Raw genomic sequence first — 24,515 nt, 5'->3', positions numbered from 1 at the left:
GCCCACGTGTTCTTTCCGTTTCCAGTTGTGTCATCTGTTGGACAGTTTCTTACTGAGATCTATTCTGTGCCAGGTTGCATGCTGGGATCACAGAGATGAGTAAAACAGTCTCTGCCTATTGGTCACTCACAGTCCACTGAGGGATTAAAAATGTGGGGGAACAGTTACAGTATACTCCGTCAAAAGTATGTGCCTAGGGTACTCTGGTGCAGAGAGGAGGAGGTACGTTGAGGTAGGCGGAAGACCAAGACTTAAGATCCAAGCCTTAAAGTTGTGATATAGTTAACAAGTAAAGGGAGAGAGGGGGTTCCAGGGAGAAGAAAGAGCTTGTGCTAAGACCCTGAGGCATGACAGTAAACAGGAGCAGCAAAAAACATCCTCTGCTCCCCAGGTCAGGACAGTGAACCAGGATGAAGTATCCAAGAGGGGCAATTTATAATAAATTCTTTTGAAAGTCTTCCAATGTAGGGAAGCCTCATAGATGCAGAGCTTTCTCTGCAAGTCAGCACAGTTAATTTAAGAATTAGACTGTGTGCTTCTATGTTCATGATTTCTGTGCCAGAGGGTCGCTGTTCTTGGGGGACAATGGAAATTGTCAAGGGAACGGGGGACATCAGCAGAGCTTGGTCACTGCTTGGGTGTGAGGGGGCTGAAGAGAGGGGCCTCCTCCTGGAGGCCTAGATAGATGATGGTCTCTCTACCAGAACAAGGACCTGAGATCAGGAGCAGGGTGGGAGTGAGTGACAACCTCCACTTTAAGTAGGGGAAGGATAAAGAGGGACAGTAGGACAGAGGTGCAATGACCTCAGACTGTGTGACTTTGGGAATCATTTTAAATAATTCTGGAGCTCTTGCAGAGGTTAGGACCTAAAGTTCTTGCTTTGGGAAACCATCAACAACAGGCACTGGTTGAATGTAAGAGCACATGAATGAAAGCTTACTCCAGGAGCACGTGTAAGAGCTGGGGTGGCAGAGACTGAAGAAGGAGCCATGAGAGCCCCCTGTGAGGTGGCTCCTATCTTCCCAGGTACCTGGAGACACCAAGGAGAAGGCCTCACTCCTGTACATGATGGAGCCAGGATGCAGGCTAGTAGGTCTGTCAGAGCCTACCCCTTTCCACTGCCCCAGCCCGTCCTTGCAAGCAGCATGGCATTTGGGAAAAGTGAGTGGGGGAGTCCTTTGAGCCTAGCAAGGGGGGCCTAACACATGTGTCACACCTTTAAAGGTGCATTACAGCACACACCCTTCCACCTGGCCCTCGCATATGGAGGACCTGAGGAGGGGGTAACCTTTCACATTCACAGGGCCAATCAAGGATCCAGGAGAAGAAAGAGTGAAGAGAAACTATTCATTTATCTTGGCCAGAAAATCACACTGCGGATGAGTAGCAAAAGCAGAAGTCAGCTCCAGATCATTGTTTATATAGCTGTCACCTTCAGTTAAATTACATACACTTTGAAAGCAGGGACCATTCATCTCTCCAAACCTGTAATACTTCAGGCAGGGCCCAGAATATGGTATTTGCTCTACAAATGAATAGATAATAGAAGCTTCCAGAATGTTACTGTAAAAATTCCTTTTACCTAACATTTGTCTAAATCATTATGACTCTGCTCCTCACCAGAGGATGTAGATTCAGAAGAGACAGCTGTCTGTCACTTAGGATCCTCAAACAGACTCTATGTAAAACCAGCCGAGGTGACTAATAACCTAGAAACATGAGGCACCAGATGCCCTTCTTGTTAGGCCATCTATTTGGTGTCCTTGATCCGTGCCAGAAGTACAGAAGCACAGTTGGGGTAAAGTCAAGTCGGTTAGCAAGTTCAAGTCATTGGTGTCTTTCCTCTGAGGTAGGGGAGTGGGGTCTAACAGGAACAGCCCAGCATTTCAGCCCTGGATTTACCTCCCCTAGCTGTGTGACCTTGAGGAAATGATATAACTTTTGTACAGTGGCCTCTAGCTATGAGTTGCAATAATAGTAACTACTTACATAAAAGTTACATCAGAGACCCATTCTAGTGCATCTTTATTAACTAAAATAAAGCACCTAAACCAGGACTGAGTATTTCGCAGGTGATCAACAAATGGTGGTTTTAATAGTGGCACATGTCACAGTGAGTATAGCACAAGCCTTGGAATCAGACAAACCTGGTTCAGACTGTGTGACTTTGGGAAAATTCCTTAACCTCTCAGAGCTCTGGTCTCTTCAGCTGTAATATTGGAGTGATAAACTCTATATCACAGTGTTGCCATAAGGATTATATGGGAGAAAATTACATAAAGGCTCAACCTAGTACCTGCTACACAGAATTATTTGCTAATTACAAGATGATGGTGGTGATACTGCTGCTGTTGCTGCTGCTGATGATGATGATATTAAAATGAGTTTCCAATTCCACTTTCTTAATTGGAAGAAAGACTTGATACTAACCTGCCCTTCAGGAGAGTCCAACAGTCATCCAGAGAAGAGCCAGGTTTAGACTATTGAATCATTATATGAGGAAGAGAAAAAGGCCACATTCTTCCCAGTCAGCTGTCAGCAGGGTCCTTGTTAGAGAGGAATCCGGAGGTACTTCTCCTGAGAGTGGGATTTCTGATGGACAGGCAGACCTGACTCAGTGCCTGTGTGTGACAATAACAAGGCCTGTATCTGAGGAACAAAACCCTATATCCTCCTACACCCCATATGCTGTGCAATAATGTCTGGGATTCCATTTAATGGGCTCCAAGATGCAGGCTGATACCTAGAAACCCAACAGCACTCCTGAGACTGTCAGGAAAGGCGAGCCTCAGAGGTGTAGTCCTTCACTCTGAAGATTCCCAGACATGAGTCAGGTCCAGGGAGTCTCTAGGGTAAGGAATTCAAGCCCAGGCCTTAGAACTGGCTGGACCACCCTTCAGTGGTAGATGCCAGAGGGCCAGCTCTCAGAGTCCAGGATGTCCTCAGAGGCTGGGCAGGAGGTTCTCCAAAGAGACACATGATACCAGGAATTACATGAGGTGGCAGGAGTCCCATGCTTCTGTTCAGTACCTCCACTGGTGCCAGAGGTGAGGGAACAGGAACAGTTTCAGGGAGGGATGGGTAGCATCTCTTGGGATGTGAGGGCCCCAGTCAGCACAGTGTGCTCTGATCCAGCTGGCATCCATGGAGGAGACCAGAGGCTGACTCAGAACAAGGCAGAAGTACTGCCAGGTAGACTTTCAGTGAGGACAGCCTCCATCAGAGACCCATGCTAGTGCATTTGTGTCCCTAGAGCCCAGCATGAGGCCTGTCTCAGAGCACACACTCAGGACAGGTCTCATGAATACAACAGCTCTGACATTCTGACCCTGCTGTTCCTTGTTGCCATATAAAGTGGCAGAGGTACAATGACCTCAGCTGATCCAAGGTAGAAAGGGACATATCAGGCATGGGTATCACTGTCACCAGATGAAGTAGCTTGAATACTATTTTTCTCTCCTGGCCTGGGTGCCTGGGCACCTGGGCATTTGCCGGGTGAAACAACTGTCTCCCCTTCAGTCATGGGCAGAATGCAATGAAAGGTGCCTACTATTAACATTAAGAAGAGAGGGTGGTAGATGGTGGCTCAGTGGTAGAGCACTAGCCTAGCATGTGTGAGGCACTGGGTTTGATCCCCAGCACCACATTAAAAAAAAAAACTAAATAAACGAAGTGGGGGGGAGACTAAGGGGAGGGGCCCCTGAAGGGAACAGAGAAAGGAAGAAGGAAGAGGTGGTGTCCTGTAGAGGGGTTCAGATCCTATGAGGAGAGACTAGGTAGGCTTGCAGAGGGACAGAACCACCAAAACTTTGCCCCAGGAATGGAGGAATAAGACATGCGTCTCACCCCACTTCTTTGGGGGCCCTTCGTGGGTCTGTTCCTCTTTTGTCACTGGATGCTCACTGCCAATGGAGGGGTTGGTGCAGAGTGAGCCGCAAGGAATGATAGAGTGGATCAAGGAGCCAGTCGGACTCTGCTGGGGGCCTGAAGAGAAGGAGGGACAAAGTGCTCAGAGGTCAAAAGTGGAGCCATGTCTCCAACTGCAAATGCCTCTCCTTGAGCCCACACATGGGTGCTGCCTCCAATGTGGTTTTGTTTCTCAGCACACAATACAGGGCAGCCCAGGGCAGACAATAGCAGATGTTGGTTGTTGAAAATTAATGAAGGAATGAAGATTTCAGGCAGCCTATGGCTTGGACCTGAGACAAAGATTTCAGTGAGAAGGTTGGCCATTAAAACATTATTTATTAAAATACAGGTCACAACAACCCATTAGTGCATCATGAATTCAACTTAGTGGGTTGAAACTACTTTTTTTTTTTAAAGTAAGTTTAAATGGAATGGGGTAGAATGAATGGAAAATATCAGCAATTCTGTAAAAATATATATTTCATCGAATATTTTGGTGGAGGTGGTGGAGGTGGTGGTGGTGGTGGTGGTGGTGGTGGTGTGTGTGTGTTATGGGATAAACTGCATTGCTTACGGGATTTTAGCCACACCAGGATTTACAATTTCATTACAAATTAAGGAACCAGCATGAGCAACAACATGACTTTCCAGGATAATCAGAGAATGAGAGAATTTTAATGGAACAGGTGGATAATTATGGTGATATTATTTTATAAAACAAAAGTCAGGAGATACGTTCTAACATTTGAGATCAAGACGGGCTTAGGGGTTTGGGGGCTTATGGTCATTGTAAGCAAAGGAAACACATGGGAGAAAGAGGAACATATGGGAATAGAAGGCTAGGGTCATTTAGAGGCAGGAACTCAGAAAGATCTGATCCTCCTCACCTGTCCACAAACAGGGCTAGAATTTCATCTTAGGATTCGAAATCAACTCTAAACAGAAGTTAAATAACCTTGATGCCATGGAAGCCTTCAGAACTTCTTTCATGGCCTTTTTAAAGGCACAAAGTTCCTGGGAACTTTGAAAGCAAGAGTTTGCAAGAGGAAAAAAAACATGAAAAGGAGGAAGAAATAATCACATCTATGATCTCATTTTTTACCGGCCCACTGCAGAGGTAACCCATACACCAGTGCCGATGGCACAGCAGCTACAAAGGGCGTTTGCTTCCCCATCCCAAACCCCCATCCCCCCTGCCCCAGGCCTTAGCCTTCTGAGAGCTCTGGGAGAGACCAAGCAGTAGAGATCATCTAATGGACTTCAAATAAACACCAACTTCCTGACAGCTGGCCTCTAGGTGAGTTTATTATTGAATTACACTCCTACATTTTCAGAACAAGCTGAGCTGACAGGCTGCCCCATCAGTGTAAAAAAAAAAAAAAAAAGAAAAAGAGAAAAGAAAGGCAATGATAAATCACCTGATGGAAGATGGAAGGAGGTAGAGATCCTGCTTCCTCCAAAATGTCAGCCGTTATATATTATTCATGTTGGTTTTTTAAAAATCCCTCCCCACATTGAAATGAATGTCCATGATGATAAAGCAGCCAGATGATCTCAGTTGAGGATTCAGGCAGTGACTTGCCACATCATCCTGATGAGCAGCTCGCAACTCCTCTGTCACTTGATCAGACCTTTATTGATTTCAAAAACGAATTATAATCCCTGTTTGTTTTGTAACTTAGGCATTTCCCCCTGTCCATCACAGGAAGCATTAGCAGAGCATGCTGTGGTGACACAGAAACAACCTGGGGTTTAGAGAGAGAGGACCCGGATCAAGTCCATGGGCAAGGGAGGCTCAGTTTCCTCCTCTATAATGTGGAGTGACTAATTTCCACCCTACCAAGTTGTTCTGAAGATTAAATAAAATACGGTATCCAGAAATACAATGGCTGGTACATAGCATCCACTCAGTAATAACACCTGACATTGACCATGGATGTGCTACGTGTCTGGCATTTTTGAAATGCTTTGTAAGTTTCGTAAGTAGTGATATGTTTTAAGTCTTCCCCAGGCCATAGGACACTGGGATGGTATTTTTCACCCTTGTTTTAGAGCAATAAATACTGAGGCACAGAGAAGTTCAATCACCTGGCCAAGGTCAGAATGGCTTGCAAGTGGCAGAGCTAGCATGAGAAGCCTTGCTCCACTGACACTAGAGCCTGCATGCTGAGTGTCTGTTCTCTGTTGCATCTGCATGCTCCCAGCTCAGTATCCTCATTCCACAATCTATACAGTGTGGTTCTACTGCACCCTACATTCCCAGGTGGCCCTAACTGTACAACATAATATACAGTCAGGCTTCCGGCTGAGGAGAATTAGCTCAGAGTCAATAGTCTAAGCTTCAAGCCCAGCCTCACTATTTGCTAGCTGTGTGGCCTTGAACACATCTTTTAATCTCTCTGTATCTTGATCTTCTCCTTTATCATATGAGGATCCTAATCCATTCATCAAGGAGATGTTGTAAAGATTAAATGAGATATAAAAAAACATTTAGGTATCAGGGCAGTAAGTTTTCAGTAAGTCTCAGCGGCCATTATTACTAATAGCAATAGTGTTTGTATTAGCATCAGCAACAGCATTCATATTTATGTAGGTTTTAGTGGCACCAGGAGAACTGAGAGGAAGTGGGAATCTTCAGTGGCAGCATAAGCATAGTTAGGTAACTGACACAAATGTCCTAGCCCCATGGGAATGGGCCCTTGAGATCATCAGTCCTGCATGGAAGAAAGTCTAGAGAAAGGTGAAGGCTAGAGAGAGCCTTGGCCCAGCAAGTTAGTAACTAGTCTGAGTCCTGAAGACCCTGGAGTCCTAAATAAGAGTTTTTATTTCTCAAACTGTAGTTCTGGTGTTTGTAAGTCAGTGTTATTTCCATCAGACACTGATGAACTTTAAGTAATGAGTTAAAATATTTGGACAGCTATGCTTCACATTAATAATGTCCTCAGTGGAAGATGTAGGGTCAGGGCCTACAACTCCCCTGCCTACCTGGCCTCCCAGAGGCATCAAGAGTGGGCTGAGTGAGTCCCATAGTGGGCTTCTGTGACATGGAGAGAGATGACCTCTGTGTAGCATTGTGGCAGAAGCCAGAGATTCCACCCTGCTTGCCTCCCCTGCCCTCTGCCTCTTCCTCCCACCATGTTGGGGCCATGTGAGTGCACCCTGTGGTCTAACTCTGCAGGCTTGCCACAACCAGGGGCTCACTTCTCTGGAAATATTTGAACATGTGCTGTGAACAGCTAAGGACTCGATTCTTATGTACACCTTTGCCCCCCCAAAAGAAATTATTCCTAAAGTTTTTCTGTGGGAGAAGACTCAAAGCATCAGCAGTCAGCACCTTGTTGTCCCCAGGCTTGGGTGGCTGGAGCTACAGCCTGGAAACTCACATTCCCTCAGTGCCTGCAGGATCTCAGTAGCCACATTAAGCTAGGAGGCCACAGAGCAATGGCTTCTGGGCTCTCCAGGAGGCATAGCCTATGGTCCCTAAGCACACTAGAAGTTGCTAGGCTATCTTGTCATCGTGTGACCCTAGGTGGTGTCAGGGTCCCAAGGCAGAGTTGGGGGTGCTCCAGCTTCAACAGGTGATGAAAAGAAGTACTGACCCCCCCCCCGAACCCCCCCCCCCCCGCAGAGATCAGAGATCACTTCCACGATTGTAAATGAGTAGTCTGGACTCAGTCACACCGAAGACCGCTCTGCTTAAAAGTTATACTCCTCCTACCAATCTGAAGGAATCTGTGGATTTCCTCTTTCCTCTTCTGAAACATACACACAATGGTCTGAGGGGCTAAGCTTTTTTGTAAGCGTCCCTCTAATGTGTATTCCATGTATCCAACAAGTCACCTGGAAACTTCTGGTGGAGTCTAAACTGAGCCAATTCCAGTGGAAAACCAAGAGTTGGGCATGTGGGCAGAGTCTGATCCCCTGTCCTAACTGTGGGATGTCTTGGTTACCATCATATTGGAAGGACTTGTTAGCACCATTTTTATTCTTACTAGCTTCAGGTTCAGTATGAAAGGATTTCTTGGCAATCAAAGTATATTCTAGGATGCTCACCATCTCTAGCAGTCAGAGAAATGCAAATCAAAACCACCCTAAGATACCATCTCACTCCAGTAAGATTGGCAGCCATTATGAAGTCAAACAACAATAAGTGTTGGCGAGGATGTGGGGAAAAGGGTAAACTTGTACACTTCTGGTGGGACTGCAAATTGGTGAGGCCAATTTGGAAAGCAGTATGGAGATTCCTGGGAAAGCTGGGAATGGATCCACCATTTGACCCAGCTATCGCCCTTCTCGGACTATTCCCTGAGGATCTTAAAAGAGTGTACTACAGGGATACTGCCACATCAATGATCATAGCGGCACAATTCACAATAGCTAGACTGTGGAACCAACCTAGATGCCCTTCAATAGATGAATGGATAAAAAAAAATGTGGCATCTATACACAATGGAGTATTACGCAGCACTAAAAAATGACAAAATCATAGAATTTGCAGGGAAATGGATGGCATTAGAACAGATTATGCTAAGCGAAGCTAGCCAATCCTTAAAAAACAAATGCCAAATGTCTTCTTTGATATAAAGAGAGCAACTAAGAACAGAACAGGGAGGAAGAGCATGAGGAAAAGATTAACACTAAACAGAGATGAGTGGGGGGAGAGAAAGGGAGAGAGAAGGGAAAGCATATGGAAATGGTAGGAGACCCTCAATGTTACACAAAATTACATATAAGAGGTTGTGAGGGGAAAGGGGGGAAACAAGGGAGAGAATTGAACAACAGCAGATGAGGTAGAGAGGGAAGATGGGAGGGGAGGGGAGGGGGAATAGTAGGGGATAGGAAAGGTAGCAGAATACAACAGTCACTAATATGCCATTATGTAAAAACATGAGTGTGTAACCGATGTGATACTGCAATTTGTATTTGGGGTAAAAATGGGAGTTCATAACCCAATTGAATCAAATGTATGAAAGATGATATATCATGAGCTTTGTAATGTTTTGAACAACCAATTAAAAAAAGTACATTCTAGGATATTGAATTTTTCAAAGCTAGGAACTGGATCTAATTTTTTTTGTTAGTTATTTAACAAATATTTATGGATCCTCTGCTAATGATACAGTGAAAACAAAACAGAAATAGGTGCTGCTAGACAGGAAACTGAGTTGGAGCATTACATGGAGAACTGTGAGGCCAGTCAGAAGATCTCTTAGAAGCTGCAGGGTGGAGATGGAGTCACCCCACCCCAGTGTTGGTAATTTGACAGGCTGTCAAGTGGGACTTCCCATCTGGACTAAGATAACATTCTACAAGACTTTGGATAAATTGTGGTGGAGGCTTGAAGAATCCCATTTAATCAGCAGGAGTTTACAGAAAACATTTTAAGGGTTTGTACAAGTCAGGCATATAAATCCATTTAAAGTATATCATGCAAAAGAGTGATTTACATAACCAATAACAGCATGGAGTAGCAAATGTTTTCAAGCAGAGGACGATCACCATTATTATTTGCCACCTCAACTTCAAGTAATTTTTCTAGTCTCCTGAATACCAGCTTAACTCATTAAGTTCCAAGTTTTTAATTCTACAGATATTTCAATGAGATAGGGGCATTAAATGCAAAAAAAGAGTACATGTATAAAGACATGAATTGGTGTGAACATACTTTATACACAAAGATATGAAAAATTGTGCTCTATATGTGTAATAAGAATTGTAATGCATTCTGCCATCGTTTATTTAAAAAAAATAAAATAAATTTTTAAAAAATAGGTTGGGGCCTGACATGGTGATGCAGACCTGTAATCCCAGCTGCTAGGGAAGCTGAGACAGGAGGATCACAAGTTCAAAGCCAGCCTCAGCAATGGCGAGGCACTAAGCAACTCAGTAAGACCCTGTCTCTAAAAAATACAAAATGTGGCTCAGTGGTCGAGTGCTCCTGAATTCAATCCCTGGTACACCCCCCCACCCCCCAAAAATGGGTTGGGAATCTAGAATTTGTATGTCCTTCACCTGTTACTTTTATCGAAAGAATAGAGCTCTAAAAACAAAATTTATTTCAAAAGTTACTATAAATGATATATTCACTGCTCAATTTAATTTTCTGTAGGTGCCCCACATTGGGGATAATGAGACTTGGATTAATTAGCTGCCTGCATTTAATGACAACAACAAAAAATGAAATCTGCAATTTTTCTCCTCTCACTCTTCTTTATCTTATTGTACAATATATACAAGAATTCAATACATACCTTGAATCATGAATTTAACTTAACTTCTGACCTTTTTTTAAAGTTTGTCATATAAAACATGCTAGCTGAAGCCAAGTGAGCCTTCCGGGTGGGGTTCCTAGCCCTTGGAGGCAGTTTGGGCTGGCCACACAGAAAGACCCAGCCCTTATACCCTTAACCATATCCCTGACAAGGTCAAGTAGCTCAAAGTCCTCTGACATCACCCTCACCTTAAGTAACAGAAACACATCCCATCTTTCTTTATTCAGTAAATAATCTATTAAGAGCTTACACTATATCCCACACTTAAACTCTAAGGCTAACACCTGATTTAGAGGTTTTCCTTTGCCCACTAAGAAATGAGCATCATGCTCAATGCCAGGAATAGCGCAGTGAGGGAGATGTGGTTGGTCCCATCTTCAAGGGTCTTTTGGTGGAGAAAAGATTGTCCTGATTATATGATAGCACTCAGTTTGTGCAAAAGTAGCCTAGAAAGGGGCAGAAGTGTGTGCTGTTTAATGAATGCTTCGGCTGCGTCCTGAGGGCTGGGGAAGCAGTCTTCAAGTGAACAAGTAGAAAGATCCAGATAAAGAGAACAATTCAGAAAGAGATATAAGCATGGTATTGAACTCTACCAAAATTCTGAAGCTGCTTGTAGTAGAGCTTCTTGAGCTGGATCAGGTAGCACCAGATTAAAATGATCATAAATTCTTAATTCTAAATCCAAGCCCAGAAGGCATTGGATTTTGTTTTATACCAGGTTGGGGAAAACTTCAGTGCTCTTGACAGATGAGAGAATGGGCATTCAGAGAGTTCTGATGACTCTCCAAGGTCATACCAGGGCCAGAACTTGGAAGTGTTCTTCTGTGTCTTCTTCCTGAGTGACAGTGGCGGTTGGCTTTTTATTTGCTTGATTCCATTTTGCGATGGCCTTATCTCCAACAAAACCTGGCTACTGTCCTCAGGAAGCAGTCAAGCGTATCTTCTCCCTCACTGCCATCAGCAAGGGTACCTCAGTCAGGCTCTGAGCATAGCTGGACTAATGCCAGGTTGTTTGACACCCCCCTGGCCTGGCATGAACACTCCCTCCTGGCAGAGTTCACCTAGCCTAATTGCTTGTTTTATATCCCAGCTGCCTGACATATGCCAAACCCATGTGTTGACTCCCTGACGCTGGAGACAACTACACTAGGGCATTTCAAATAAGCTTTTGTGAGCTTTTTACCAGTAACTGGGGACTGTGATTCATGCACTTCTATAACTCTAACACCTAACATGGCACCTGACTCATCTCATGGTAGGTGCCTGCTTTTTTTGTTTTGTTTTTTGTTTTTTAAGTGAATTTTAGCAACTGCAGATCTAGACACAGTACTAACAGTAAGGACTTGGATATAAGAAGTCCAAGTTTTGAGTGGCAGCTCAGACAATTGAGTTTCTCTCTGGGTGACCTTGAGCAAAATTTCTGAGTTTCAGTTTCTTGATCATTATCAGTGAAAAGGGAACAATATCCCATGCTTACCCTAGGCACTGGAGATGAGGTCCCAGTCCTCATCTACTTCACATGTAAGCACATGAGACAACTTTGTGAAGGTGAATGATATAATCCTTGATGCTCACAGAATGGAGAAATACTTAATAAGTATAGAGAAGTCCAGAAGAGAGAGTGATTAGTTATGCCAGGAAGATTTGATAACAACCTACTGAGGTAATAAGAGTATAGAAGAGACTCTAAGGGTGAGTAGAAAATAGCACCCCAAACTGTTATGCTAAGACAGTGACCAAAAGATAATAAAACAGGTCAAATGTAGGACTAGTAGTAAGAGAATCATGTAAGCTATCTGGGAAGGTGACTTAGAGATATCAGTTAGCTCCTTGCCTCAGTGGTTTCTCAACAAGGTGGTCTTCCATTATGGACATTCACATATAAAACAGCAGCTATATCTTAGCCACATCCTCAACACTAAGCAAATACCTAATCCTAAGTGTGGGGTCAATGCTCTAGTAGTGTGCCAGCTCTTACCAGCTCACAAGAACTGATTAGTAAGTGCTTAGGAATTCTTTAGACTGGCAACTATACCAGTCACTATTAAAAATTAAGTCATATAAAATTAAATTACACTAAAAGCTTACAAATACTCCGAATTTACCACTTCCTAAATATTTCAGTGTTTTTTATAATTATCTTTGCTTTTGAGGTTATTTGGGACTATTTATTTGTATCTCTATGGTGGGAATACTACATAGTGGCCTTCTGTGCATCTCCCCCCAACTCTGTATTCAGTGGCATCTGTTGGTGGCCTGAAATCAGCCATGATGGGAGTATTTACACCACAGCAATGGGCAAATGCTACAAGTCACACTGTTTTTATTTCTTCCTTTCTGTATTCCTTCCTTCCTTCCTTTTTTTTTCCTCCTAAGTCTACTGTTAAACAGACTTACCAGTATACCACTGGTAGCATCAACTGAATAAATGCATAAAGTATTAGGAAAACTCTGCATCTCTTCAAACCTCCCTAGACAAAAGCAGATGACACAAGACACATTTTAGAGGCCTCTACAGAACTACCTTCCCCACCTCCAGCTTCTTTGTCCCAGGAAAGGCTTTCTGTTAAACTTGGGTTTCTTGACAACTGAAAATCATGGTCAAATAGAGGGGGATGGAAGTGTTTTTCTCTAGGACTTGATTCCTGAGCCAAATGCCTGTTTTGACATAATGCCTCTGTGGTCTACAGGGGTACAGAGAGTTGACTTAATTTTCTCCAGAATCCAAAAGCAATTCACAGGAGCCTAAGCTAAAATTTCATCTACTCTGGCTTGCAGAATTTGAGGCTACATGATAGCAAAATGGTGCTGATTTAATGATTTCCAATTATTGGAAAATCCCCAAAGAGAGATAAATCAGAAGATGCTGGCCTGCATGTACATAAGGGGCAGCAGCCAGGGTAGCTCCCAAAAGGAAACCATCCCCAGAGGGCTGATTATTGTCTAGGCAGAATCTGAAGATACGTATGTCAGGAGAAGGCTGGCTAGTAGCCAACATCAGGGGATAAGATCTGTTAGTAATTCTCTGGAAGGACAAAGTTCCTGCAATAAGAAATTCAATTGTCCTCCATTAAAGAAAGCCTCTCTCAGTACCAGCTGAATACAATTGATGGAATAAATCTTTCCCATTAGTAGAGAGATAATTTTACATAAATATATTGGGAGACCTTCAGAGCAGGACTAAAAGTCTTTGCTGAGTTTCGCCTGCTTAACTTGTTTGTCATGTAATTGCATTTAGACCAAGGGCCTCGGAAGGAAACCACTGACTGAATTAGCTTTAACCAGATTGTGGGGAGTGAGGTGGGGTGGGGGTGGGGTGCTGATGCATTGTGGGTAGTTGTGCTTGCCTTCAGAAAGGACAAGCTGACACTAGTGAGACCAGCTGCTTACAAGCCTGGTGTTAATTGCTTTTCTCATCAAACAGAGAAAAGTTTATCACTCTAGGAAGGTAGAGATGTGGGTACCTAATAAGACAAGGACAAAGTTTGAGATCTTTCTTCGTGAATGCCCGTGGGCCTCATCAGTGATTCTTCCCTTGGCCAGAAAAAAAGCCTTCTCTCTTTTTTTGAGCACAGTCATGTAAGCATCTTTTCTTCAGACTTGTCTTGTCTTCGAGGGCTGGGTCTCCAGTGTCCTGATCCTTAGGATGCTGACAGCAACCAGCACATTCATGCCCACCAATTGCCCATGGTAAACAGGCTGGTCTAGCCCTGGACCCAGAGTTGTAAGGCCCCAAGTCATGCCAAGCTATGATACCACTTCCTACATGGCTTTGACCAAATAACGTAACCTCTTCATTTCCTCTTCTATAAAGTAAGAGGTTCCACTAGCCCCATGATTTTCTAGCTCCCTTCTCCAGACACTAAGACTCCCCAGAGTGATCTTCAGAACCAACCCAAAGGAAGAAGCCTTTGCCTCTGCTTCATGTAGAGAAGATCTTCTCTTCCTTTGTTTTCCACATTGGGATATTTATAAAAGTCATCTGTATAAAGGTTCTATTTCCCACTTATTTGCTCAATGCCCCCCCCCACACTTTTTTTTTTCCAACTGTGACCTAGTACTTGTTAGGTATAGTACAGGCACTGTAGAGAGAAAGAAAGGAAGAGAACTTGACTCTGCCCTCAAAGACCTCAGGTTCTGTTGGAGACAAAAAAAAAAAAAAAGTATATGGTCTAAAGGTGTTTGTATCAGGTTTTGAGGGTCAGAGGGTCTGGTTCTGATTAGGGACATCAAGAAAGTTTTCAGGGAAGAAGTATCACTTGAAGTGGGTCTTTAGGAATGAGAATGTCGGGAAGGGGCTACAGAAATGACATTTTAGGCAGACAGAAGAGCATTATAGTGACACAGGGGCACAAAGCAACATTTGCCTGGCACGATGTTCAGTTAAAGCATGTGGTTTGCTGACTAGAATACAGAGGAAGAATGGGGCAGGGTGGATTGCTGGGAGAGATGACAGGTTCCAAAATCCATCCCATGGGAATGCTACATCTACCCTTCTCTCACTAATGCCAGATGAAAGCAAGTACCCTCTAGCCTGTTCACTTTCTTGTACATTCAGTTCCAATGAGACAGCTAATGACAGTAATAGCCATTGCCTCTTATGGAGCTTACAAGGATGAAAAGCAAGCTCAAAGAATTGTCACATACCTGCACAATTCAGAAAGCTAGAAAGCAGCAGAGCTGGCATTTGAACCTGGGACCCCTCACTCCAAATCCATGTGTATAACTATACTGTATTTCCCTCTGGAATCAGCTTTCTCTACTTACAATGTAATATGATATTCTTAGGAAAAATCTCTGAGTGTTTTATTTGAAGAGCTGTTCTCTCAAGGATACTTTGATATCTTAAATTGAGGTGATATTTTTAAGAGGTTATTATTTATCTGGAGTGAATACCATGAGCCCCTGGGTATAAGATGCATCTGAGTGATTATTCTTCTGTCTTCTGACCTCCGGAAGTTCCCTGCCAGCCAGGACTCTGACCATGGAAGGTACCTCAAGTTATTCTCTCTTCTTTTCCCACAGGCATGCATGTGTCATCCGTGGTCAAGTAATGACATCAGATGGGACTCCACTTGTTGGTGTGAACATCAGTTTCGTCAATAACCCGCTCTTTGGGTATACAATCAGCAGGCAAGATGGCAGGTAGGAGACCTTTTATGGGCCAGGAAGAGTGAAGGCCTTATTCTCATGGTTTTCCACATAGCTGCCATTGGGTTGACGATATAGAAAGAGGATGGGACTTGAATCCAAAAGGCCTGAATTCAAATGCCTCTGCAATTTACTGGTCATATTATAGCAAGTGTATGACCTTATGCCTGACTCTAGCCTATGACTCCTTGGCTATAAAATAAGCAATTTCTTCTCACGTGGACCTCAAACTAAATATAGGGTACCTTATCCATATTATCCTGCTCCATGAATTATGGTATGAAATACTCTCATCATGTGGACTGCTTCCCACAGACTACACAGCTCCAGAAGTCTTAGCTATTCCTCTTGTGTGGTTTCCATCTACAACTGCTCAGGTCTGTGGAAGCCATTTAGGTGATAACCTTCTGACCTTAAATTCCTCCAAGAACTATCAGCAGAATGAAGTAAATCTTCCTTAACAACCCTAGCTCTCCCCCATTACATGTGTGTTCTTGGACAGATCTCCTTACCTCTCTAAGCCTGTCCTTCTCCACCTGTTGAATGGTCCTAATGTTATCCATCTCTCAAATTGTTTGTGGGGATTAGATGATATGATGGATGGGGAAACATCTGGCACATTATAGGTTTTAATAAATCTTAGTTCTGGCGGGGCGCGGTGGCACAAGTCTATAATCCCGGCAGCTCAGGAGGCAAAGGCAATAGGATCATGAGTTCAAATCCAGACCCAGCAACTTAGTAAGGTCCTAAGCAACTCAGTGAGACTATCTGTAAATAAAATGCAAAAAGGGCTGTGGCTGTGGCTCAGTGGTTGAGTGCCCCTGGTTCAATCCCCAGTACCAAAAAATAAAAATAAATAAGTAAATCTTAGTTCCCTGCTCCACTCAGATTAATTGCTATATTTAAGGTCTGGCACATAGTAAGTCTATAATAAATATAACTGATACTAAAATTACAAATTATTGAATAATAAGGAGGTGATGGTGACAGGATAGGCAATGAGAATATTTTGGAGAAAAGGGAAGGAGGAGCAAAGTGGAATATTTAGGCTGTCAGTGGTGACAAGTCCCCTATTTTTACTAAAATCAGGTGGTGGCATTCCATCTGGCTAACTGTGGGCCCATAAGGTTGATTTTCACTCTGTGTTGGAAATTATGCTCCAGCCTGATTGATTTTAGCACCTCTTTAATCCAATATCAGATGTGAGCATGTCCCGGCCGAGGTGCTAATGAAGTAGAGGCTCATCTGTTTGTAGACATGTGTGCCTCTTAGACAGGGCTGGTAAGCTTGGCATGGGAGCCTCCCCACCTCCCTGCAAATGGGAAGGGGCCCAGCTGGAAGAGGTTCATGGCCAGCCCCCAGGGGTAACTGGCTAGGCCAGGCCACCGCTCCCTGCCCTGCATACAATCCAGCCAGGAAGTGCAGACTCCCGCTACAGTGCAAAGGAGTCTCCATTATGCTCTGCCCTCATTGCCTGCTGGTTTGGGGCTCTCGGCTTTATGGAAATGGCTCATGTGAGCCTCCTAGGCAACAGGTGTTCTCACTACATGATTACCTGCTGGGAAACTGTCATCAAAAAGGAGCCCTGGAGGACTGTTCTTTTTTGCCATGAAATTGTCAGTCACTCATGGGGTGACAGATCATCAGTCCTTGCACCCTGCTAGGATTGCCTAGGGTAGGTCCAAAAAACATACAGGATCTGGCATAAACATGGTGGCCCTTGGGGAAAACTCACTCTCTGGCACCTTTGGGCTGCCCTTTAAAGGTATGGAGGCCCCAGAGGGATAGTCCCTGCATCCGCTTCCTATGTTATGGCATAGTGACCAGTATAACTGCCACTTAGAGACTGTGTTTCTGAGTAGTTCCTACCAATGCATTGTGGGGCTTAAATTTACTTCCCATTGTAGACATTGCATACTGTATGAGGAAGTCGTCATACAGACACTGTCCCCATAATGTCTGAGACTTCATTTGTTACATGTGAGCAGGTTGCATCTTGCCTGTTTCTCTCCTGGCTTCCTTGACCCACCTTCTCTCTTAACTCTCATACCCTTGGAGAAACCATAAGGCCAGAGATACAGTCTGGAGATAAGAGTACATACAAGTGCACTGTAACCCTGGGGATTGATTTGCTGTGATCCCCACTTTCCAGACAGGCACCATGACACCTACAGCAGTTCCCCACCCCTGCACACATGCTAATAGACCAGATTTCAGGATTTAACAGGAACTCATAAACAAAACAGTAGCAGAGAAGTTAGCCAAAGAGATCATTAAAGAAATGGAAAATAGGAGTCATGAAGAAAAACTGAAAGAATCGCAGACAGGAGGAACAGCTCAGGCTCATTGAATTGAAGAATGGGATTATACAGAGCATGACACCCAGGAAATGTGTGGGGCCCTGTTCTTTTCCCATCTATCACTCATCTCTCAAATTAATAATGCTGCCAAGTGATTATGGTCATCAGCTTCATTTTACAGATGAGGAAATAGAGGCTTGGAAAGGGAGCATAACTCACCCACGGAGTGTGTAGCAATGCTCAGGCAGCCCTGAGCTGTCTGGGCTTTGTCTGAGAACCAGGCAGGCCTTCTCTTTGGGGTCAGAGTCACATTCTTATCCATAATAAGGTTTTCCCACCAACAAGTGAGCCTGGCCCCAGCCCATTGCACTCAGCGGCTGGCGAGCCAGCTGTCCCAGCCTGCTCATAGTCTTGAGAATGTGCCTTCTCATGTTTGTCTTTTCTTTCTCCCCACGCTCAGACTTTCATGAAGAGAGCTTTTGATGCTGGCCAAAATTCTGTTTGATAGTTTAAAATGTTCTGTCAAAGCACAGATGCTATTTAGTTCTGTGACAGAAAAGTCACTCTCTGGGTATTTTCCCCAAACCATGGAGACCCACCACCTGAACTCTTATTGAAGGAGGTGACGCCTAACTTCTTCTTCCCAAGTGTGGCATAGAAAGAGCTGACCGAGAAGCAGGGAAAATGGGTGGAAAGTTCCTGCAGAGGATAGATAGATAGGATCGACGTCTTTGGAACCTAGGGATGTGAATCTGGGAGTGCCACGTATCAAGAGCAGGATTGGGCGCTAGATCAGGGCAATCGAGCATAAAACCCTTGTAGCTTCTAGGGGAAGGGAGAGCAAGGTGGAGCAACAGGCCCAATCCCATAAAGTGGATTTATCAGACTAAAGGTGAGATCTGGCACTGGGTCTCTCAAACCAACTGCACAGGTGAATCCGGGTTGAATTGCAACTACCAAGAGAGAAGGGAACAAGCACTAGGAAGGCAGGTGCTGCTTAGACCTATCTACCATCCACAGGAGCTGTGTACAGGCTGGGCTACCAGCTCTCAGAGCCGTGTCATGGTGATCTCATCTCAACTGACAGTGCCACTCAGTCTTCTGGCCCCCTTTTAGTTATAAAATGCTGTGATTCTAATTTTGTTGTCAGCTATTTTGGAATTGAAAAGGCCTTTGTTGAATACTCTATCGTAATCAGAGCCAAAATTGCTGTAGAGTCACAGAGTCACTCAGAGTCACAGAATCTGAGTGACTTAAGAATAATCCATTTGAACCTCTGAATTTTACCATGAGAAAATTGAGGATCAGAGAAGCTAAATGACTTACTTGAGGCTGCACAGTAGTTCATGTCAGAACCAGGAGGAGGCTTAGGGTTCCCAACAACTGAGTCAGAGCTTGTTCTGCTGAGTTTTTACGGGGCTTCAGCTCTGACCCAGGTAAAAGGCCAATGTGCCAGGAGCACCACAGCAGCAGATTTGTTAATATCCTGTGCCCTGAAGACTGGCTCTTTTCATAGTAGCTAATCTGACTCCGGTAAATTTTCTATGGTGAGTCACTTGACAACACAGCAACCACAAAGGCCTCTGGAGTCACTGTCACCACTGTGGCTGCAGACAAGTCTTTAGGTGTTAAGTCTCCTCACTGAGTGCTCAGAGCCTTTGTGTAATTTTTTCTCCTGTCTCTTTCTCCTCCCCATCCTCCTGGTTTTCCTGCTCCCCCCTCCTCTCCTCCACCCTCCTTCCCTCCACACAGCTTTGACTTGGTCACAAACGGTGGTGTCTCCATCATCCTGCGGTTTGAGCGGGCGCCTTTCATCACACAGGAGCACACCCTTTGGCTGCCGTGGGATCGCTTCTTTGTCATGGAAACCATCATCATGCGGCATGAAGAGAATGAGATTCCCAGCTGTGACCTGAGCAACTTCGCCCGCCCCAACCCCGTTGTGTCTCCATCCCCGTTGACGTCCTTTGCCAGCTCCTGTGCAGAGAAAGGCCCCATTGTGCCAGAAATTCAGGTACCCAGCCTTCCTGGCTGCATATCATTTAGGAGATCTCAGAGACGATGGAAAGAAAGACAGTACCCCTCTGGAGTCTGGGACAGACCCTCTCAGCCCATCTTGCTGAATCCAGCTGCCAAACTCCCTGGCAGGCATGGTGGCAGGACATGCGGGCCACCTTTCCTACACACTGAAAGCACATGAGCAGCTGCAACCTCCCTGGCTCTGGCTACAGTGAATTCCCTCTCCCTTTCCCCTGTCATCCAGCTCAGTCTGCTTTCCTTTACCAGAGCCTGCAGGATATCCCCGCCCCCCCCCCTCTCTCAGTATTTCTGTTGAGAGTATTTATAATAATAGGTTGAACCACGAGGAATAAGCCACGGGATCCCAAATAGCAAGCATTATAATAAAGATTAAATGAGAAGAATGTATATGAGGTACTTAGCACGTCTGACACCTAGTAAGTGCTCAATAAATTTTAGCTATTATTATTATTAAGATTACTTAACACACGCTGCCTTCACACCAATTAAGGATTGCTTTGGCTCAAATCTATACACACGCAAGTGTTTTACTTAATTATCATTAAAAGAAAGTAATTGGGAAAAATGCATTTTAATCTGATAGAAATCAAGATGGATTCAGGGCTTGACAAAGAACCCCTGAGTTGAATGTCCTCTACTATCCCCAGGCTGGTTTCCAGGGGCAGAAAGAAAGGCCTGAGGAAGGGGAGATGTATCAACCAGAAGTCCAGGAGAAGCCCTGGTCTCCTGGCCTGCTTAATGAGAACTCTGGTGCTGTGCATGTTAATGGATGGCCCTGGTGCTGACAGAGCAGAGAGTTTATACATTTATGTGTGTATTTCACGCCTGGCTGAGCAAACACATCTCTCTGTACGTACCCTGTTGAGTGGCTTCCAATGCCGGCCCACAAGAAGGAAATACAACCATTGCAAAAGTCTCATTGCACACACAGGTTGCAAGCTCACTCCTTTTCAGAGATTCAACACCTGTCTCCCGTCTCAATGACCAGGCTGACCTTTCCTATGAAATGGTTGTCAGTAGAGACAGAACTTGCTGGAGAGAACTAATTTGTTACTCAACCCTGGCTCTGCTCCAGCTAGACATTTTTCCCAGGAGCAGGGACTTTGGAACAAATGAGGTTCAAGGTCGCACCCTCTTTACACTGCTCTCTGAGCCAGCTGCCTACAGGGCCAGTTGGGGCACAAACCTTGCTTATTGTCAGACTCACGAAAAACATGAAAACAAACTCCTGGGTTTTGCCAGTCCAGTCATTGGTTAGCCTTTGCAAGTGCTGGCAGGTGCAAAATGTAAAGGGTACACTCAGGAAGGGTGTTGTGTATGAGAGCGTGGGGATAGCTCTGGCTCCTGCCTATGCTTCACCAAGGTGTACCACCTGCTTTGCCTTAAAAGCTGTGACTTCTGAAGACTTTCATGGGTTAAGGCCAACCCCTAGAATTCCCTGTGTCCTGGAGAGCAGGGTTGGGACAAATGTTCCCACCTGTCTATGGGATGGACAGAAAAAGGCCCAGCTTGTCTGTGCACACAAGGTAAAATACTCATTGTCCCTTGAATGGAACAAGCCTTGATTGATTCAGTTTTAATGAGAGAGAGCCCACAAGCTAACAAAAGTCCTTCACTTTGGCCACATACCTGATTATCTGGCATCCATTGACTCTTCCACCTTGGGCTGGGCCCACAGCACCCAGCAGAAAAAGCACTGCCTTCCCCAACACTCCATTCATCTGTCACGGGAGTATTGTGGGGTTCCCATATGTACTGAGACCCCATGCTGCCAATCCAGCCTCTCTGGGGGTGAGCAGAGGCCTCGGCATTGATCCTTGCCAAGCTGTACCCTCAGCTCTCAACTCTGCCTGGTCATTTGTTTGGTCAGCCTCACATAGTCTCCGTGTACTTTCCTGAAAAGTAACACCATTTGTAACAGATCTCATTTTAAGAAAATTTTGAGAAGCTTTCCTTCTTGCTCAAGCAGCTGTCCTCATTAGTCTGAGAGAAAGATCTCTCTTCTTAGGATCCCCCACTTTCAGCTCTGCTGACACCAGCTGCACCATTTCCCACCTAACATTGAGGTGCTGGCCACTTCGTATACATGACCTTGCTCAGCCCTGTGCTAATCTAGGGAGGAAACTGGGCTGCAGAGCATCCATGAGTCTTTTAGGATGACACAGCTCGTGAGAGGCAGTCTGCTGCCAGGGGTCTCCTAAGCATTATCTTGTGTGTTTCTCTCAATTATGGGATGCCGTGTTGCCATCCATGTTACAGAAGAGGACCCAAAGCTCATCGAGGTGTGGTGGCTCATGCAGGGATATGCCACATAAGAGCTGGCCCCAGAGACCAGCCTTCAGGTTTCCTTTCTCCTCCCTCAATTCCTTTTCTCCCTTCTCTTCCTTTTTCCCCCTTTCTCCTCCTGCGCTCCTCACCTTCCATTCTCCCCTCTTCTCTTTTCTTCCTCCTCCTCCCCTTGCCCATCTTCTCCCCCTCTGTTTCATCCTCTGCCTCTTGAATGCCAGAATCCATGGGCCATGGCCGTCCTCCTTCCCTTGAATGATCCAGTGACCATCCCTAACTGTGGTCTATCTTGCTTTCTAGGCTCTGCAAGAGGAAATCGCCATCTCTGGTTGCAAGATGAGGCTGAGCTACCTGAGCAGCCGCACCCCGGGCTACAAATCTGTCCTGAGGATCAGCCTCACCCACCCCACCATCCCCTTTAACCTCATGAAGGTCCACCTCATGGTGGCGGTGGAGGGCCGCCTCTTCAGGAAGTGGTTTGCTGCAGCTCCTGACCTGTCCTACTATTTCATGTGGGACAAGACAGACGTCTACAACCAGAAGGTGCTTGGGCTCTCAGAAGCCTTCGGTAAGCCGCCTGCTGCAGGACACCCCCGCCTCCCCCCAGAGCGACTCTTGTCACCTTCTTGACTATTTTTTCCTCCCTTCTTCTTCTCAGATCAAAAAAAGTCTTAATTGCCCTTTAAGGCCTCTCAGTGACCATCCATGACATTGAAGAATGTATTGAAAGACCTAAATGTGGGAAATCCCACATTAAAAATGGCTACAAAACCCAAACAGCCCTCAAAAAGCACTGTGATGAGCTAAAAGATGCCATGTGCCACAAAGGCCCAGCCTGTGGGCTTTGCCTGGCTACCCCACAGCCATCCTGCCTCAACCTAACCCTTAAAGAAGGGGAGCCAAGAAACTGGGCTGCTTCCACTTTTTTGAGGCACAGGAACTAAGATAGTCCCTTCATCAAAAATGCATTTTGGGCCTCATGACTTTATTCCCAATCAGAGAAGTTGTTTTTCTGTCATTACTATTGCTGTCTGTTTGTCAATATAAAACAGAAGCTGGTTCTGGCCTTACCTAGCAGCCCCACTGAGAGCTTGGGCTTCCAGGGGCAGGCTATACTTCTTCCAGCTTCTGGGTCAGTGTAGGGTCCCAGAAAGGGCTCAGAGCGGGTCATTAGCAGTCCTAACACTCAGGGCTGGTCCTCCAAGCACTTAAGGAGTAACTTCTCACCTTGAACCATACTGCAGTCTCATTTCCTTTGCCTAGCCAAGGAAGGATAAGGAAACAGAGAAGCCATGTTGTGTTTACAAAGGAAGAAAGGGAGGGTAGGAAGGAGGGAGGACGGAAGGGAAGGCAGGAGCATGAAGTACATAAGAGACTGTCCTGAGAACTGGCTCCCCGGCAAGATGCTCCCCTGTGCATTAGCATCTCAGTGAATCCTTTCAAATGCCTCCCCAAGTCAGGAATCCTGTATGAGGAGGCTGAAACCAGAGAAGTAAGGTGACTTCCCAAGGAGCCACAGCTGGTAATGAGCAGAGCTAGATTTATTCCAGGTCTTCACTACAGTTTGCATCCCTACCTGTCCCACAAAGGAACACTGGGAGCAAACATGGCATCTTTCACTCTTCGCAATCCGTTTTGTAGATCAAGCCACATCTATTGTCTTTTCAGAAAAAAAAAAAAATCTTTCAGTTGAAATGATCATATTTAGTGCTCACCAGTCAATTTAAAAAGAAGGGTCTGCACAGTGAAATTTCAGGCCTGGGCTCACTTTTCTGAGGTCACAGGTGACCAGTAGGAGGTACTGTGACTCAGGGTCATAGGGAAGAGGTGACAGGGACATCGCCAGCCTATTCCCCATTACCATAGTTGGTCAGCCATCATTATGGTTCATATAAGAAACTGTAAGGGGCTGCCCAGTTGTTAATTCCTGTCGTAAACATAAGGTAGAAAATTGCCCACTGGAAAATAGTGCCTACTCAGAAAGACACTTGGAAGAAATGGCATTTTTGTCTCTGCTAGTTTCCTTCCCAAGGTCAGTGACAGGGCCTTTACACACCCAGACTCAAGGAGCCTGCTGTACTTAGCCTTCATCCCAAGTACCTACTGAGGGACCTGGATTTATGAAACAAAAGTTAAGCCAAAGCATTTGCAAGTTTGGAAAGCTTGAAGCAACTTTTGGCTTCCAAAGTTCCCCAACTGAGCTTATTTTCCATGTATTCATTACAAACAAGTCCAGATTTCTTCCCTGTAAAAGTTTGGGAAATAGAAAAGGTAGAAAAAGTCATGGGTGATCCCATAAACAAATACAACTACTTGTTAATATTTGAATTTGCTTTCTTTATCATGTGTAGCTTTATTTTGTTAGCACACATAGATTACTGAAGATGACCAGTCTTTTTAAGCGAGCATTACTCCACGAGTGTCCCCACCTCACCACATGTCTTCATAGGCATAGTTTCCATGGGCTGTGTAATATTCCTGGATTGGACATGCTTAGATTTGCTCAGTCCATCTCCTCTTTCAGACCTTTAGATTAATTCAAATTTCCAACATTAT

At 44.9% G+C, this 24,515-nt stretch overlaps 1 protein-coding gene across 5 annotated transcripts in view; it reads left to right on the top strand.

Moving 5' to 3' along the window:
- Positions 1–24,515, top strand: part of Tenm4 (teneurin transmembrane protein 4) — a 375,231-nt gene that overhangs the window by 295,092 nt on the left and 55,624 nt on the right. For all 5 annotated transcript variants that reach the window (XM_026387278.2, XM_026387277.2, XM_026387274.2 and 2 more), the window contains 3 exons: positions 15,208–15,327; positions 19,386–19,647; positions 22,260–22,527. In XM_026387278.2, coding sequence (XP_026243063.2) covers positions 15,208–15,327; positions 19,386–19,647; positions 22,260–22,527 — 650 coding nt within the window. The remainder of the gene's footprint in view (positions 1–15,207; positions 15,328–19,385; positions 19,648–22,259; positions 22,528–24,515) is intronic.

The sequence above is a fragment of the Urocitellus parryii genome, chromosome 4, assembly GCF_045843805.1.
Source record: "Urocitellus parryii isolate mUroPar1 chromosome 4, mUroPar1.hap1, whole genome shotgun sequence".
NCBI classification, from domain to species: domain Eukaryota; kingdom Metazoa; phylum Chordata; class Mammalia; order Rodentia; family Sciuridae; genus Urocitellus; species Urocitellus parryii.
This window is presented reverse-complemented; position numbering and strand designations above follow the sequence as displayed.